General features: G+C 34.9%; 1 protein-coding gene across 10 annotated transcripts in view; it reads right to left on the reverse strand.

Moving 5' to 3' along the window:
• LOC140527336 (mitochondrial adenyl nucleotide antiporter SLC25A24-like) overlaps positions 1–19,417 on the reverse strand; it is a 101,301-nt gene that overhangs the window by 34,350 nt on the left and 47,534 nt on the right. For all 10 annotated transcript variants that reach the window (XM_072644184.1, XM_072644183.1, XM_072644185.1 and 7 more), the window contains 2 exons: positions 15,360–15,486; positions 3,349–3,436 (listed from right to left, as the gene is read on the reverse strand). In XM_072644184.1, coding sequence (XP_072500285.1) covers positions 3,349–3,436; positions 15,360–15,429 — 158 coding nt within the window. In that variant the 5' untranslated portion in view covers positions 15,430–15,486. The remainder of the gene's footprint in view (positions 1–3,348; positions 3,437–15,359; positions 15,487–19,417) is intronic.

Raw genomic sequence — 19,417 nt, forward strand, 5'->3', positions numbered from 1 at the left:
ATAAAACTAGGGAGGGGAAAGAAGAAATAAAACAAAGAGAATGTAGTAAGCAGTAGGTAGACAGAGAAGTGGTAGAGGAAATCTCATCCTCCAGTTGTTGGAAATTTGAACAAACCCTAAAAAGACTTCCTGCTCAAGAGAACAGCCTTTCCTTTACTCACTGACTACAAGGCAGCTATCTCTTAGGATGGCATAATCAACACTGATATATTGGTAAGGGCCTCAGAATTGAGAAACTAGCAAAACATCTAGAAAAAAAGCACAGTATTGCTCCATAAATATGTAACAGCATGAGATAATGGGTAGAGAACTGGTCTATGAGTCAAGGAGGACTGGGTTCAAGACCTCTGACACCCATTAGCTGAGTGTCCATGGGCAAGTCACTCAACAATACAGTGCTCCAACTTGAAGAATATTGACTAGTTTGCATCAGTGGAGGGAATTTCCTCATAGGGAGTTCCTATTACCAAGGAAATCATAGATTTAAACCCCCCAAAAAATATGCACATACATGTATGCATAGTTCAAATCCATATGTATAAAATGCACACACATATACATATATGTATATATATGCTATATATATACATATACATACGTGTGTGTGTGAATTTTGATTTTTTGGAAAAAAGGGCACTCATTGTTCCATGACCTGTAGACTTGCGAGAAAAAACTTCTCAGGGGAAACTCAGAGGGAAAAAAATGTTTGTTTCAGGGAGAAGATTGGGATAGTTGAGAGTTCTGCGCAGGTTCCCAAAAGAAATTTATCCCATTCCCTCTCAGTTCAATTCTGAACCCAATTCATTGTCTATCCACAGCGTCTACCCAAGATATATCAATTGATGAACCAACTAGATGGAATGCTCAACCAACTACATGTCATAATCTAGTCTCTTGCCATTCTTCACCCACCTCTTCTTTCCTATGTTGCTTGCTAGGCTGAACTTTCTTGAGTGCCTATGGGTACATTTGGGAATTTCCATAGTATTCCAAGACTTCATGAAAGCAGCACAATCTCACCCTTTAGAAACCTCTCGGAGAATCTCCTCTTCTACAGAGTTCCTCTTCCACTTGAACCTTGAGCTAACTGTCCTCCAAGACAGTGGCAAATATTTCTGACCAACATGTCTTCCTGTTTTATGCCTTACTTGATATTGATAATCAGAAGGTCACAGAACTCTTCTGCTGCATCTTACAAGGAGTCCTATTTGATCTTAACCTAATCATGGGATACACCTTGTTGAAGGAGACACTTTCAGGATGCATTTAAATTAAATGGTTTTTAAAAAGTAATCCACCAATATTAAGCATAATGTGATCTTACATTCTCTGTACCTTTCAGTTAATTGTGTGACTGAAAATATGGCTTTTTTTACCCATACCTACACATACAGAGAAAGAGAAAGAGAGAGACAGAGAGAAAGAGAAACTACCTAGAGAACTAGGAAATTACGTAGCTTATTCCTGTTTACCTGGCTACCATTTATTAGAGTCAGGACTTGAACACAACAACTACAAAGCCAGCATCCTCTCCCCTATGCCATACAGCCTAACCAAGTCACACATGTGACTGTGAAGATGCTGTCTGCTATATATACTATTTGTGAAAGCCTGCCTGCTCCCTTATCATCTTGTTAGTGAGTACATATGCAGTACATATGCAGAATGTCTTCCTAAAGGTTTCAGAGTGAGGAGAAGTAGGCAGATGAGTCAGTAGTAATTAGTATCTTCTTGGTCACCTTTCTTAAGGAATTCTTTTCCCTATTTCATATATGTTGATTGCCATTCACTCAATACCCTCAAAATGTGTTGCCTATAGCACAAAGTTCCTCTATGTATACTTGGTCTATACTAGTTACTCTTCCTATCTCTGTCATCTTGCTCCACTTCTGCTTTTCTCATAAAGCTCATTAGAGACTGGGATGTTAGCCTTACATATATAGAGCTTCATACACTGAAAAAACAGAAGGTAAGATGTAGTTTTGGCTGGTAGAAGGAATTAACAGGTGATGAGATCAATTCACTAAAGGATAAAAAAACAAAAAACTCAAGTGTGTTACTCACTTTACCAAGTATAACTAAGTTGATAAATAATCAAAGACAAAATAAAAGTTAAACATAAGAAATGGGTGTTTTATTTCTCCCCACTCTCAGGCTACTCAAAGCCAGTTTTTAAATAGTTATGTTCCATCAATAATTCAAAGTTAAAATTGGTTTTCCATGCACCATTCTGTTACAAGCCATAAAGCTGAAAGTCTTTTTTGGTCAGATATCTTCTTTGGAGTTTCAGAACCACCACTATCCCCTAACTGAAACAGACTGGTCACTTTCTTTCTGAAGTAAATATCCTCTTTCAGAACAAAACCTTCCCCCTGTGGTTCTTATTATTGAAGAAAGCCTCATCCACTGGGCTCATTTGGAACATGACTTCTGATCCACTGGGATCCTAATCATCTTGAGTTTGTTTGTTTGTTTTTCCCTGCCTGCACTCATATACTAGCAGCTTGGGTTGATGTCACTTAGTTTTGGTTCATTCTAATCAAGCTCCTCGGGTTGGAAGCTGGATATTTGCATTTTCCAAAAGCATGGGTCTGATGACTCTACCTCTGTACTCCCTAAACTCCAGTGGCTCCTTGTGACTGCCATTTCAAATAAAAAGTCCTCTGTTTGGCATTAAAATTCTTCACAACCTTGTCCCTCCATAACATTCAGGTTTCTTACACTTAAACTCTCTTCCAGACCTCCTATAATCCAACTACATTAACCTACTTACTGATGCTGGCAAGCTACACCGCATCCTTCATCTCCCTACCTTTGAACCAGCTGACTCTCATGCCTAGAATTATCTCCCTTCTCTCCTCTGCCTCTTAGGTTTCCCTAGCTTCATTCAAGACACAGCTCAAATTCCCATTCCCTGCAGGGGACCTTTCCCAATCACTTCTGTGCTAGTGCCTTCCCCTTTCAGATTACCTTCCATTTACCTTGTATATATCTTGTATTACCTAGTTATTTACAAGTTGTCTCTCTCACTAGACTGTGAGCTACTTGAGAGCAGGGCTTGTTTTTGCCCTTTTTTGCTTAACTCAGTGCCTGGCACATAGTAAAGGCATAACAAATGCTTATTTGCACAGTTTCTTTTTTCAAGTCCACATATATGTATATTTAAGTACATGGACTTATATACATATATATTATACACACATAAAAGAATCAACTCAATAAACAATATACATAAGTTAAATAAGTGTTTCATAAGATTAAAGAAAAGAAAAAAGGACCATATTTCTATTATGGAACGCTGAAATTAAAGCTTTAAAAAAATTATCAAAAATAAAAATAAGTGCCAACCTTTGAAGAATTTTCTTTGCCTGGTGTTCAGAAATTTCTATACCTAGTATCTTGAGAGCTTCGATAATTTCTGAGGTTTCAATTATTCCTTTAAAAGAATGAAAAGAAACATATGCCATTTGAAAGTCTTTGAAAAGACCATGATATCAACATTTTAGGGGCATTGTTATATCAATCTATAAAATCCCAAGAGTCAGGATAGTACCAAGACTTTATGTGCAAGGTATAAATTAAATAAAACTTCAAAAATGAAGACCTCATTTGAACTTGTAGAGAAACATCAAAGAAAACAATCGGATAGATATAGATATCGATATCTTTTATTTTCAAGTCACCTTCATTTCCCAATGTATCCCTCCCCCCACTTCCCAGAGTGGCATTTCATATAACAAAGGGGGAAAAGCAATTTAACAAAACTAACATTAACAAAGTCTGATATTAATTACATATCGTGTTTCATATATCCAAGATACATAGTATGTGTGTTTCCATATATATGTGTGTGTGGGGGTGTGTGTATCACATCCGTATGTATATGTACATACATATATATATATTAGATATACACACCTATGTGTATATGTGTGTGTGTGTGTGTATAGTGATATATATAGTGATATATATCCTTCCATAAAGAAGAATGGGAGGTGTATTTCCAAAGCTCTTCTTCAGGACCAAGTATGATCATTATGATCATAGAAGAGTCCGTGTAGATTCTTAGTTGTTCTTTCCCATTTACAGTGGTGTAGCCATCATTTGTATGCTGATTTCCTGCTTCTGCTTACTTTGTTTTGTTTCAGCGTGTGTAAGTGTTCCCCTGTCTCTCTTTACTCTTCATATTTATAGTATCAAGGCTTTAAAGCAGGAGGAGACCTTCTTAGAGGCCATGGAATTCCAGCTCCTTTTTTTTTTTACACATGAGGAAAATGAGACTGAGAGCAATAAGGTGACTTGCTTAGAGCTAGTTTAGGCAGAATAAGAACTCAGGACTTCCTGGCTCAAAGTCCTCCACTTCAACCAGATCACCTAGCTATGTGCATCATTTCTTATAACACAATAACATTCCACCATATTCAGGTACTACAATTTGTATAGCCACTCTCCAACTAAGGGACATCTACTTTTTCTTCTTTCTAATACTGAAAAATGCCACTATAAACCATATGGGGCAGTTCTTTCTAAAACTGACCTCCTTGGAGTATATTATATGCCTAACAATGTGACTTCTGGATCAAAGATTAAGGATACCTTAGTCAATTTGTTAGCCTAAATTAAGATTGCTTTCCAGAAGAGTAAGACTAATTCACAGTTCTACCAAAAATCCATTAGTGTTCCTACCTTTCCACAACCTCTCCAGCACTGACCATTCCCAACTTTTGTAACCTTTTACAATTTGCTGGCTGTGAAGGGAAACCTAAGGGTTGCTTTGATTAATCCTCCTTTTATTAGTAGTTATTTGCAACAATTTTTCATATGGTTGCTAATAGTTTGCAATTCTTTTGACAGCTACTTTTCCTCATCCTACAACTACTTATTCATCAAAGAATGGCTCTTGATCTTATGTATTTTGGTTAGATTCCTATTTATCTTGAGTATCAGACCTTTATTAGTTTTGATATCATATAATTTGTTAACAAAAATATTTATTCATCTCCATCTCTAATTTGGTTAAAAATTCTCCTATAGCCATAAGTGTGAAAGATATCTGATATTGTTCCATATAATCTTTAATGTAATCACTTAATATCTTCAAGGGTCACAGAGAGAGCAAATAACACAGAGTTAGAGAACACTTTGGATGTATTTTAAAGATCTTAAGCAAAATAGAAAAGAGAAGGAAAAAGGAATACACTAGGGAAAAAACGATGGAGGAAGATGGCACTATTTATTATCTCATATAATCAGGGTTCCTAAGATTATACAATTATCAAAGAAAGAGTAGAGGGAACAGATTAATGAACTACACTTAATACCTCACTTTCATCTGAACCAGACAAAGGAGGGTTAAACACATATATACAGAGTTTGGTCTAGAATGACACTAAACTCAATAGGGAATAAGGTGGGAACAGATACAGGGGCAGTGAAGATTAAAAGAGAAAGTAGATTCAAGAAAGAATTAATCATGAACAAAACAAAGTCCAACTTCAGAGAGTGGATAATGTAAAGAGGGAATAAAAGGAAATAAAATGTAAGAACTTGTGTCTGGGGAATAGACAAGGATAAGAGAAGGGGTGCAAAGAATGGAAGCAAATATAAAATATAGATTGTTAGAGCTAAGCATACTCCTTTCTCACCATCCTCTTCTTTGTAGAAAGGGAAGTTTGGTGGGCAAAGAAAGGAATCCAACAATATATTATTTACAAGAAAACACCTGAAACATGAAGATTCCCACAGAGTTAAAAATAATGAGCTGGAGCAAGATCTATTATGCTTCATATGAACTCAAAAAATCATGGATAGTAAGCATAGCCTCAGATAAGGCAACTGTAAAAACAGAATTGATTAAAAGAGATAAAGAAGGAAATTACTTATTCTTAAAGAGATCATAGATAATTAGTATCAATATTTTATATATACTTATACATGAGTGTATACATATATATAATACACACATATATATTACAAATAAAGAAAAAGTTGATCAGTTTACAAGAATATAGAGTGAAGCCACAATACTAGGGAATATCAATGTACCCATTTTAAACCCAAACAAATCTAACCAAAAGATAAGAAAAAAAGTTAGTTGTGGTAAGTGTCTGGTGGTTACTGAACAGAAACAGAAAAGTGTATATATATTTCTCAGCTATGTCTGGCACTCATACAAATATTAGCCATGTAATAAAGCATAAAAACTTCATAAGTATGCAATATCTAGCATATCCTTATGATATAATAAAAATAATATTCAATGAAGGACCTTGAAGAAAATATTAAGAAATTAATTGTAAACTAAGTTACCTACTCCTTAAAAAAATGATGGCTCAAAGAACAAATCATAGAAACAATGGAAAATTTAACCAAAGAAAATTACAACGGTGAAATAACAAACCAAAAACTCTTGGGAGGCAGCCAAAGAAGCATTTAGAGAAAATATTTATCTCTAAACACATTCATCATCCCAAGTAGAGGAGGAGGTGGGATGGGGAGGGACAGAGACAGAGACAGAAACAGAGACAGAGCCAATGAATTGAGCATGGAGCTAAAAAAGAAATAGAAAAACAATGAACTCCAACTAAACACAAAAGTAGAAATTCTGAAAATAAAACAAGAGATTACTAGAAATGAAAGCAAAAAACATGGTGGAGCCAAACTTTCGAAGGGAGCTTTCTAGCTAAGCCCTCCTGACATTCTCCTCTAAACAACTTTAAAATAGCATGTCAAATTGAATCTAAAGTAGCATAACCAACAAAAGATCAGAGTGAGTCATTTTTTTCAGCCCAGGACAGCATGGGAGGTCAGAAGGAGAGGTCTGTGGTGCTGGGGTGGGGGCTGACTGGAGGTGCAGTACAGCAGAAGACATTAGTAGTCTGCTTTAGAGGCAGTGGAGAAGAAAAATGGATATTTAACAACTAAAATAGAGGATTTGATGAAAAGACCAGAGCTTAATAGAATATTTGATACTCAAACACAAGAGGGGCATAAAAAGGTAAACATGAGTGAGAAATCATGAAGAAGCTAATTAAGTTAAGCTTTTTACATTCCCAAGTGGAAAAATGATACATGTAACCCCCAAAAATATATCATCAATGGGGCAGTTAGAAGTCTATTTAGACAATGAGCACAGGAGTGAGTCTATTATGTTGGGAAGGTTGAGAAAGAGGGATGTACTGGAAGAAGGTGGAAGTGAAAAAAAATGGGGAAAATTATCTCACTGAAAAGAGGCGTGCAAAGAAGGGTTTTTATAATGGAGAGGAAAATGGGGAGGAGAGGAAACACTTGAATCTCACTCTCATCTGAACTGGTTCAAAGAGGGAAGAATATATGTGTGTGTGTGTGTGTGTGTGTGTGTGTGTGTGTGTGTGTGTGTGTGTGTGTATGTACATATACACACACACCCAGTTGAGTATAGAAATTTATCTTACCCAATAAGGAAACAGGAGAGAAAGGAGGTAAGGCAATAGGGACGAGGGTAATACAAGGGAAGGCGAATTAAGGGTGGCAATGACCAGAAGCAAAATATTTTTGAGGAGGGACAGGGTTAAAAAAAAAGAGAGAGGGAGAGAGAAGAATAAACAGAAGAAAATAGGATGGAGGGAAATACACAGTTAGCAATCATAACTGTGAATATGGATGGAATGAACTCACCCTTAAAATGAAAATGGACAGCCAAATGAATTAGAACCAAGAATCCAGCAATATATTGTTTGCAAGAAACACACTTGAAATAGAAAGACACACATACACTGTTAAAATAAGGGCCTCAATAAGAATCTATATACTTCAGCTGAAGTAAAAAGCAGAACTGCAGGGTAACAATCACGATCTCAAACAAAGCAAAAGCAAAAATAGATCTATTTAAAAACAGATAATCAGGGAAGAAATTACATTTTCCTAAAAAGGTACCATAGACAATAAAGTAACATTAATGCTAAATATATATGTACCAAATGGCATAGCATCTAAATTCTTTTTTTAATAATAATTTATTTTTTCCTAATTACATATAAAGACATTTTTTTTAATTTTGAGTTCTAAATCTCCTTGTCTCCTTCATCTTACTTTCCTGAGATGATAAGCAATTTGATAGAGGTTATACACATACAAATATGCAAAACATTTCTATATTAGTCATGGTGTGAAAGAAGATATAGACCAAGAGGAACACACACACACACACACACAAACACACACACACTTACACACTCACACACACACATACACATACACACACATGCACACATACAAGAAAGAAAGTGAAAAATGGTATGCTTCAATCTACATTCAAACTCCATCAGTTCTTGATATGGATAGCATTTTTTATCATGAATCCTTTGGAACTGTCTTGGATCATTGTATTGCTGAGAATAGCTAAGTCACTCACAGTTGATCATTGTACAATATTGCTATTACTGTGTACAGTGTTCTCCTGGTTCTGTTCACTTCACTTTTCATCAGTTCATGTAAGTCTTTCCAGGTTTTTCTGAAATTAACCTGCTTGTCATTTCCTGTAGCACAATAGTATTTTAACACAGTCATATACCACAACTTGGTCAGTCATTCTCTAATTGACGGGAATCCCCTCAAATCATTAAAAGTCTTTTTTTTTTACTTTTTTTTGTTTTAATTTATTTGTTTTCAGTTTTCTACAATCACTTCCACAAATCTTAGATTTACTCCCCCTCTCTCTTCCCTCCCTCCTCAAGATGGCATGCAATCTTATATGGGTTCTACATATTCATTCTTATTAAATACATTTTCACATTAGTCATGTTGCATGGAAGAATTAAAATAAATGGGAGAAACCATGAGAAAAACCCAAACAAAACAAAACATAACACAAGAGAAAATATTCTAAAGTATTCAAATTCTTAAAGAAAAAGTAAATGAACTACAGTAGGAAATGCAGTAAAATTATAATAGTAGGAGACCTCAACTTTCCCCTCTCAGAATTAAATAAGTCTAACCACAAAATAAATAAGGAAAAAGTTAAGAAGATGAACAGAATTTTAGAAAAATTAGATATGATAAACCTCTAGAGAAAATTGGATGGAAATCAAAAGGCATATACCTTTTTCTCAGCTGTACATGGCCAAGAATCTCAAAAACAAATGCCAAAAAAAAAAAGAGCTGAAACATTAAATGTACACTTTTCAGACCCATAACACAATAAAAATCATATTCAGCAAAGGATTTTGGAAGTATAAATTTAAAATGAAATGGAAACTAAATAATCTAATCCTAAAGAATGAATGGGTCAATGAAAAAATCATAAAAATAATCAATAATTTCATTAAAGACAATAATGAGGCAGCATAACAAAATGTCACTGCAGGGAAAACAGTACTTCAGGGAAATTTTATGCCTGTAAAGGTTTATATCAGTAAAAGAGATAAATTATGGGTCAATGAATTGGACATGCAAGTAAAAAAAACTAGAAAAAGAATAAATTAAAAATCTCCAATTAAACACCAAAATAGTTATCCTAAAAAAATCAAAGGAGAGATTAATAAAATTGAAAATAAAAAACTATTTAACTAATAAATACAAATAAGAGCTTGTTTATGGAAAACAAAACAATAAAATAGATAAGCCATTCATTAATTGGATCAAAAAAGGAAAGAAGAAAACCTAATTGCCAATATCAAAAATGAAAAAGGTGAATGTACCACAAATGAAGATGAAATTAGAGCAATTTCCAATTATATGGCAATAAAACTAGTTATCTAAGTGAAATGGATGAATATTTACAAAAATGCAAATTGCCCAAAATAACAGAAGAAGAAATAGAATACTTAAACAACTTTACATTAGAAAAAGAAATTAAACAAGCAATAAATGAGCTACCTAAGAAGAAAAGAATTCCTCAGGACCAGACAGACTTACAAGTGAATTCTGCCAAATATTTAATGAACAATTAATTCCACTATTATATGAACTATTTGAAAAATAAGTTAAGAAGGAGTCTTACCAATGATATTTCTAGATATAAATATAGTTTTGGTACCTAAACCAGGGAGAACAAAAATCTTAAATAAAGTGCCAGACAAGGTAACTGTAATAATGTCTCATAAATATCATATACCATGACCAGATGAGATTTATACTGGGAATGCAGGGCTTATTCAATATTAGGAAAATTATAAGCATAATTGATAAAAATTAATAACAAAAACAACAAAACTATTATTCTTTGCAGATAATATGATGGTATAATTAGAAAATTCAAGAGAATACACTAAAAATAGTCAAAACAACTTTAGCAAAATTGCAGGACGCAGAATAAACCTGCATAAATCATCAGCATTTCTTTATGTTACCAACAAAACTTAGTACAAAGAGAAAGAGACATTCCATTTAAAATAAATACAAACAATAAAAATAGTTGGGGGCCATCCTACCAGGACATACACAAGAACTATATGAACACAATTACAAAACACTTTTTTACAAAACAAAGCATAGATCTAGACAATTGGAGAAATATTCATTGTTCATGACCTAGAAAACAGGTAAACAAGATATAATCAAAGAACAAACAGACTACCTGAAAATCATGACCAAAAAAAGCTTATATGTTATATTTTAAGAAATCATAAATGAAAACTGGTAGATATCTTAGGACCAGGGAGCAAAATGAAAGCAGAAAGAATTCAACAATCGTCCAAAGTGTCAAGCAATCAGTCAGCAGCACACAAAACTCAGCTATTAGTTGCTCAGACTTTTTCCTCCAAAAATTGTCAAATTGGCATTTTTCAAAGGAAGAAAATCCAACAGACATGAAAATAATGCTTCAAATCACAAATAACTAGAGAAAGTAAATTAAAGTAATTCTGAGATTCTACCTCATATCCATCAGATTAACAAGGATGACAAAAAAAAGAAAATTAAAATGGTTAGAACTAAACAGGCACACTAATACACTGAAAATAGAGCTTAGAATTGGGAGTCACTATAGAAAGCAATTTAGTACTACGTACAAAAAAGCAACAAACTTGTGTCAAACCCTTTTGACCAAGAATTGTCTCTACCAGGTCTATTACCTCCAAAGAGATCAAGGAAAGAGTAAATGTATCCATATGTACAAAAATATTTATAGTATCTCTTATTGTAGCAGCAATGAACTCAAAACTCAGGGGGTTCCCATATATTAGGGAAATAGATAAACAAATTAGAGTATTTATTTCAGGGAAAATCCAAAAGACCTGTATGAGATAATATCGACAGAAGTGAGCAGAACCCAGAAACACTAGTTATAGAGTAACATTACGAGAAAATCTTGAAAGACTTAATAAATTTGAACAATTCAATGTGCCACTCTCCTGAAAGAGAGGTGATGAACTCAAGATGCATAATGAGATACATTTTCAGACACAGACAATATGGGGTTTTGTTTTGTTTTACTGTGTATAGTTATTGCAAAGAATTTGTTTTTCTTTTTTTCCAATGGGAGAAAGAGTGGGAAGGCAAAGGGAGAAGACAAGGATAAGGTAGCAAAAGAAAAGAGAGTTATTGAGGCATCTTTTTTTTTTAATGGAGAAAAAGAACAAAAGGAAAGCAAGAAATAAATCCAGGCAAGCAGGATATTTTTAAAACTACAAACTGATTTTATTACATACTTTAAAAAAAAAACCATGAAATGTAAGCAATTTCATGTACCATCCTTTTGTTCTGTTATGAGTATACAAATGTCTATTCCACTTGGTGTTTGTTATATTCAGAAAAAAAATTAATTAAAAAGAAAAACAACTCAGAAAGACTTGAGGCATCTGATCAATGCAATGACAAATCACAATTCAGGAGGACCAAAGATGAAGCAAGCTAGGTGATGAACTAACCATGCCATGTAGAATAGGCATATATTCTGACACAATACTGGAGCATGCTTTTACTGTGAATATTTGTTATGAGTGTTTTATTTTTCTTTTCTGTCTTAGTACTATTGGAAACTGGAGAATGTGGTAGGGAAAGAAAATAAAAAATTGCTAATTTTTTAAAAAATAATTTAATTTAAAAAGAGAAAAACCTTACTTGACTGTACCATTAACTCAAGTAATACTCTGATATTTCTCCTACTTTTCTCTGCCAAGTTCCTTTAAAAAGTGGTCTACATTCCTTGTCACATTCTCTTTTCATTCACTTCTCTCAGTCCTTTAAGTCTGGTTTCCAACCTTATTACTCAAATGAAACCATTCTTTCCAAAGTTACCCAGGATCTCTTAATTGGCAAAAACAATGCCCTTTTCAGTCAAGAATATCAAGGGAATTAGTGAAAAAAATGCAAAGGAAGGTGGCCTAGCCATACCAGATCTTAAACTATATTATAAAGCAGAAATCATCAAAACTATTTAGGACTGGTTAAGAAAGAGAATGGTGGATTAGTGGAATTGATAGGTACACAAAACACAGTAGTAAATAACTATAGTAGTCTACTCTTTGATAAATCCAAAAACTCCAACTTCTAGCATAAGAACTTACTATTTGGGAAAAAAAACTTCTGGGAAAACTGGAAAATAGTATGGCAGAAACTGGGCATACACCAACATTTCACACCATATATCAAGATAAGGTCAAAATGAGGAAATGATTTAGACATAAAGGGTGATACCATAAGCAAATTAGGAGAGCAAGGAATAGTTTACATGTCAAATCTATGGAGAAGGGAAGAACTTATGACCAAACAAGACATATAGAACATTACAAAATGCAAAATGGATAATTTTGATTACATTAAATTTAAAAGGCTTTGCACAAACAAAACCAAAGCAACCAATATTAGAAAGAAAGTAGAGAGATGGGAAACAATTTTTACAGCCAGTGTCTCTGATAAAGGCCTCATTTCTCAAATATAAAGAGAACAGAGTCAAATCTATAAGAATGCAAGTATCCCCAATGGATAAATGGTCAAAGGATATGAACATGCAATTTTCAGATGAAGAAATCAAACTCTCTATAGTCATATGAAAAAATGTTCTAAATCTCTATTGATTAGAGAAATGCAGATTTAAAAAACTCTGAGTTATCATCTCACACCTATCAAATTGGTTATTATGACAAAAAAGGAAAATGATAAATGTTGGAGAAGATGTGGGAAAAGTGGAACACGAATGCACTCTTGGTGGAGTTATGAACTGATCCAAACATTCTAGAGAATAATTTGGAACTATGCCCAAAGAGCAATCAAATTGTGCATATGCTTTGATCCAGCAGTACCACTACTAGGTCTGTATCCTAACTGCTTGTACAAAAATATTTATAGCAGCTCTTTTTGTGGTATCAAAGAATTGGAAATTGAGGGGATGTCCATCAGTTGGGGAATGGCTGAACAAGTTGTAGTATATGAATATAATGGAATATTATTGTGCTATAAGAAATAATGAGCAGGCAGATTTCAGAAAAACCCTGAAAAACTTACATGAACTGATGCAAAGTGAAGTGAGCAGAACCAAGAGAACATTGTACACAATAATTGCAACATTGTGCAATGATCAACTACAAATGACTTGGTTCTTCTCAGCAATACAATTGTCCAAGACAATTCCAAAAGACTCATGATGGAAAATGCTATCCATATTCAGAGAAAGAACTATGGAGTCTGAATTTGAAGCATACTATTTTCACTTGCTCTGGTTTTTGTGGCTTTTCTCTTCTATTCTGTTTCTTCTTTCACAGCATTACTGAAGTGGAAATATGTTTTCATGATTAAGCATATATAACCCATATCAGATTGCTTGCCATCTTAGGGGAGGGGATGTAAAGGAGGGAGGGAGAAAAAATTGGAACTCAAAATCTTATTAAAAAAATGAATGTTGAAAACTATCTTTACATGTATTTGGAAAAAACCAAAATACTCTTTACAAAAAAAGTGCCCTTTGTTCAACCCTTTATCCTTCTCCACTTTTTTACAGTATTTGATAACGTTGATTATCTCCTCCACCTGAATATCATCTCCTCTCTAAATTTTCATGAGCCTGTACTTTCTTGATTCTCCTTCTACCAGTCTGATCACAGGTATCAGTCTCCTTTGGGGGCTTATTCTCCACAACACACACCTTAACTGTGGGTATATCCTAAGGCTCTATCCTGATCCATCACGTGCATTTTATGATCATCTCTATGCAGATGACTTCCAGATCTATATATGAAGTACAAATGTCTCCCCTGAGCACCTATTGTGAATCTCAAAATGCTTATTGGACATTTAATACAGAATATCTCATAAGTATCTCAAACTTAACATTTCTAAAATAGCCTTCCTTATCATTTCCCCCTAGTACACCCATAATTGAGCCCATTATAGAAAACTCTTCCTGAAATATTTTATTTTTCAGACCACCATCATCCTTCTAATCACCCATTTGTTGAACATCCTTGGTTTGGTTTCTGACTCTTCACTCTCTCTCACTCCCCAGATTTAATTAGTTGCCAAATATTCTCATTTCTACCTACACATCATCTTGTCTATCAGTCCCATTCTCTCTACTCTCACATGGACTACTGTAATAGCCTCCTAACTGGTCTCCCTATTTTGTCTGTCACCTCCTAATCCATCTTCCACACAGTCACCAGTGATTTTCTTAAAACACAGGTTAGGCAATCTCACTCACCTGCCCAATAAACTCCAATTACCCCTAGGATAAAATATAAATTCTTTTAATAGATATTTAAAGCTCTTCGGAAGTCAGCCCTAACCTATATGTCCAGTATTAATACATTACTCACCTTTCCACATTCTCTAGGCCAACCAAACTGTTTTTCTTGCTGTTCTTCATACACGACATTCCATTTCCCATCTTTTTACTGACTGTCCTTGGTACCTAGAATGTACCCCCACCTCATCTCTTTGAATCTCTTGTTTCCTTCAAGAATCAACTCAAGCACCATCTTCTACATGAAGCCTTTCTGAATTCCCCAGTGGCTAATGTCTCTAGCTTCCACTCTTCCATTCCCCACCTCTACAAAAAAAAAAATACCTTAAATTTATTTTGCATGCATTTTACATATGCATCCATATGCATGTCTCCTTCCTCAGACGGAATTTATGCTTTTTAGTACAAGGACTGGTTCACTTTTGTCTTTGTATCTCTAGTGTCCAGCACCACACATGGCATATAGAACCACTAATAAATGACTCTGGATAGATGGATGGATGGATGGATGGATGGATGGATGGATGGATGGATGGATGGCTACTTCTAATCTCTGGGGAAAAAGAAAACTTTTAAAAGCTTTCATATTAGACAATGAAACATCCTTCAATGCTGGTAGCATATATATGTATATATGCATAAATTTGATATGTATATGTGTGTGTACTTTAAGCCATTTGCAAATGGAAAAAATGAAACTCACCATCTTGATTTGTGTCCAGACTATTAAATGCCAACTTCATTTTTTTCTCATGGTCTTTAAGGTATTGCATAAATTCTTCAAAGTCTAGATGGTTATCATTGTTAATATCACCTGCCTTTAAAAGATGCTACAAGAGAAAAGAAAACCATTAGAGAAATTCTTTAGTACTAGTGTATAGCCAGACTGGTGCTATTAAGTAAATCAATTTTGTCAGTCCATGGCTAAACTAACCAAAGACATGAAAATTACAGACTTCCAAAACAGTGATGTCCAACTCAAACAGAAACAGGGATCACTAAATTCCACATAAAGATCTCTGAAGGCTGCATAATGACATAAAAATCTACATATTAATGTTATCTATGTTTTATTGTCTTGTCTTTTATTTTGTTAAAGATTTCTCCACTACATTTTAACCTGGTTTGAGCACTCAGGAGTATTGTGGGTAACACCATAAGCCCTATATTTAAAATGTTTTTTTTGAATGAAAAGAGACTTTCAAGGTCACCTAGACACACCTCTCACTTGACAATCCACGCTGGAAAAAATCACCACTATATCAGACGCAAACAAATCTGGGTTTCAGGATGAATAATAAAAGGCATATTTTCAAATGTTATTATAGTCATACCTTCTGTTCTCTGATACGCACATTAAAAGTCCTAAAAGTAAAGATATTTCTAACTAATGCCCAAGTATGTTACAGTTTTCATTCTGCTGGTTATGCCCTCTTTGCAAAATGTAGATCCTATCCCCAAATCATCCTATTTATTTTACAGAATTAAGACAGAAGGCAGCATGATAACAGTGGAAAAAACACTGACCTTGGAGTACTTATCCATCTGTTTACATATCTAATTACCCATTGCTTATGTATCCTCCTGAAGAACATAAGCCCCTTGAGCATAGTGCCTAGATTTGGTTTTTTGTCCTTATACCCTCAGAAACTAACGCAGTGTCTTCCATGTAGTAATTGTTGAATTTGTCAGCCAGATAAGAATGGAAAGGAAACTTATTAAGGTCATTTTGAGCTCTATCAATCTCTTTTACTTTTCAATATTCATAGTCCTTTTACGTACAGATTGGCAGCGTAGACTTGGAATACACTTAGCACAAACAAAAAAAGCTGGACAAAGCATCCAAAAGTATGACTATCCCATTTTACTGCAGGCTGCCCTAATGTCACATTAATTAGTAAAAGTAGTACTCTGAAGCAAAGTTACAAGTTCCTAGAGAAAACTAAAAGACTCATTCTGCCTGAATTTCTAACAGTCACCCCCAGGGACTACAACAGGACTGCACAACATACCACTTTCAACCCACCAGAGGGTTTCAGGATGTACAGGATAGAAGGGCAGATAGGTGGTGCAGTAGATAGAGCGCTTGGCCTGGAGTCATTTCTTCCTGAGTTCAAATCTGCCCTCAGACATTAGCTGTGTAACCATAGGCAAGTCACTTAATCCTTTTTGCCTCAGTTTCCTCATCTGTATGGGTTGGAGAAGGAAATGGCAAACCACTCCAGTATCTTCACCAAGAAAACCCCAGATAAATTGAACATGATGGAAAAATAGCCAAACAACAATATGACCAGAATGGATTCCCCCAATATATCCTTCTGTTGATATTTTCTTCAAACCAGCTTTCATTATTAAAGCCTCCCCTGATCCTCCTCTCCTCAAATATTTCATAGTCTCCTCTGTGAATTTAATGTTATATTTAATTTATTATAATTAAATATATTCTCATCTGTAGTTAAATTATTTATATACATCTTTCTCTCCCCTACTAAATTATAAACTCCTTAAGATTGGAGACTGTATCAACTATCTTTGAATACCCAGTGACTATCAGATTAATTTTCAAATAGAAGGCACACTTAATAAAACATTATTGAATTGACAAAGCAAGCCAAAATGACTTGCTCTTTCTCTCCCAGCTTGGTTCACCTATATCAAGAGCAAGTTTTAACTGACTTGCCTATTAGAAACACCTCTGACTGCTCTATCTTTAAACCCTTTATCTAATGCCTTTCCTTATTGTCAGATACACACTCTTCACCTGTTTCCTCTTCTCTACCCATAAATAAAACTACTCTTCAGAACCAGAGCAATTTCCTTTTATAAATTCACATACATCTGATGCTGCAAGTAAAAGAAAAATGTTGTGGAGATAGGATCCTCATTGTTTACCTTCTTTCTAGAGGCAACTGGTGATGTAATGGATAAAATGCTAGACCTGGATTTAGGAGTAGTTCAAATCTAGTCTCAGACAATTACTAACTGTGTGACTCTGGGCAAATCACCTAACCTCATCTGCCTCAGTTTCCTCAACTGTGAATTCCTCAGCTGTAAACTATAAAATCATAACACATACCTCCCAAGGATATTGAGGAGATCAAATGAAATAATATTTGTAAAAATTTAGCACAGTGTCTGATATATAGTAAATGCTATATAAATGTTTTTCCCTCTCCTTCCTACCAACTTATTGTGTGGACATATAAATTAAGGGCATAAGTGAATAATTTCTAAGAACATTCTTTTTAAAATGCATATATAATCACTAACTACTTTGGGATTTTTCATCTTCAGCCTAAGAAAGTGAAAAAACAAATTCTCAAAACTTCAAATGATACTGATGATTTTGACCAAATTTTTTTAATATTCTAAAGATAAAAACCATCAGTTCTTATGGTTCTGAACACATGTAGTTTAAGTATTCTGTGTCAGTATTCTGTTTCCCGTTGGAGTCATTGCCCTCCAAACTTCAACGTTGCTCATTGCAATTTTCAAACCACATCTGCATTATCTTTATTGCAAGGATCAATGAGGGGGAAATGGAATGAAAAAGCTTCTGCCTTTTTAATCCCATTTGTCATTCGTTTTTCCCCTGTAAGAGAGGAACATTTTCTTTTTATCCTTCTCTTATGCCTTATTCATTTAAGGAACACTTCTTGAAAGCTAGATAAAGTGACTTGTTGTAGAGGAAGTGGGAAATAAAGATGACTTACGCTGCAGAAGGAGCAGCAAGGTGGTTCAGTAGATAGGGCACTGGATTTAGAATTGGGGAAAATTCATACTCATGAGTTCAAATTCAGCCCCAGACACTTACTAGTTGTGTGACCCTGGGCAAGTCACTTAACCCTGTTTGCCTCAGTTCCTCATCTGTAAAAGGAACTGGAGAAGGAAATGGCAAATCACCCCAGTATCTCTGCCAAGAAAACCCCAAATGGGATCATGAAGAGTGTGACATGACTGAAATGACTCAACAACAACAAATATTCCAGAAAGATTTGAGAGATCAAATTCATTATCTCTTAGAAACAAATACCTCTCCACCTTCAAGATGCAGCTCAAGTATCACCTTCTACACAAAGCTTTTCCCTCTCTCCCTCCCTTGACTACCTTGTATTTGTTCTGAATAATACAGACATGTTGCCTCTCCCACAGAATGGAATCTCCCTGAGAGTAGGGATTGTTTCATTGACTGATTGAATAGAGGTCTCTGATAAGGTCTGATTAGGTTCCCTGTTAACAAGTGCCCCTTGTCCACCACTGGGCACCCATGTTCTTTAAGGAATTGTTCTTTAGGGAAAAAGAAATCAGGGGTGATCCAGAAAGGCAAATGCTAACCTGGACCTGATCGCAGCTTTCAGCACTGTATATCCCCCAAATTTGGTGCATTCTATGTGTTTGAACAGAATGAAGCCATGACCCAAAAATGACAGACAGCCATGAACATTCTCACATGTAGGCAAGATGAGTCTTCAACAGCTTCAACCAATCTTTCCTCAACACGTACTATTAACACCACATCCACTGATCCAAGTATAGGCAAGAGATATACTAACAGTTTCCCCATTCTCTGGCTCCCTTGAATGCCCTAAAAGAAATGCTATTGCAAACTACTAAAGATCTCTGTAGCTGAACTCCACAGCCGTGGCCAACATGGAATGGAGATCAATCAACAAGCATTTATTAAATTCTTACTGTGTACAAGGCCTTGTGTAGGAAATAGAAAGATAAAAAACAAAATCTCCCAGTCCTAAGTTGGGGAAG

The sequence above is a fragment of the Notamacropus eugenii genome, chromosome 2, assembly GCF_028372415.1.
Source record: "Notamacropus eugenii isolate mMacEug1 chromosome 2, mMacEug1.pri_v2, whole genome shotgun sequence".
NCBI classification, from domain to species: domain Eukaryota; kingdom Metazoa; phylum Chordata; class Mammalia; order Diprotodontia; family Macropodidae; genus Notamacropus; species Notamacropus eugenii.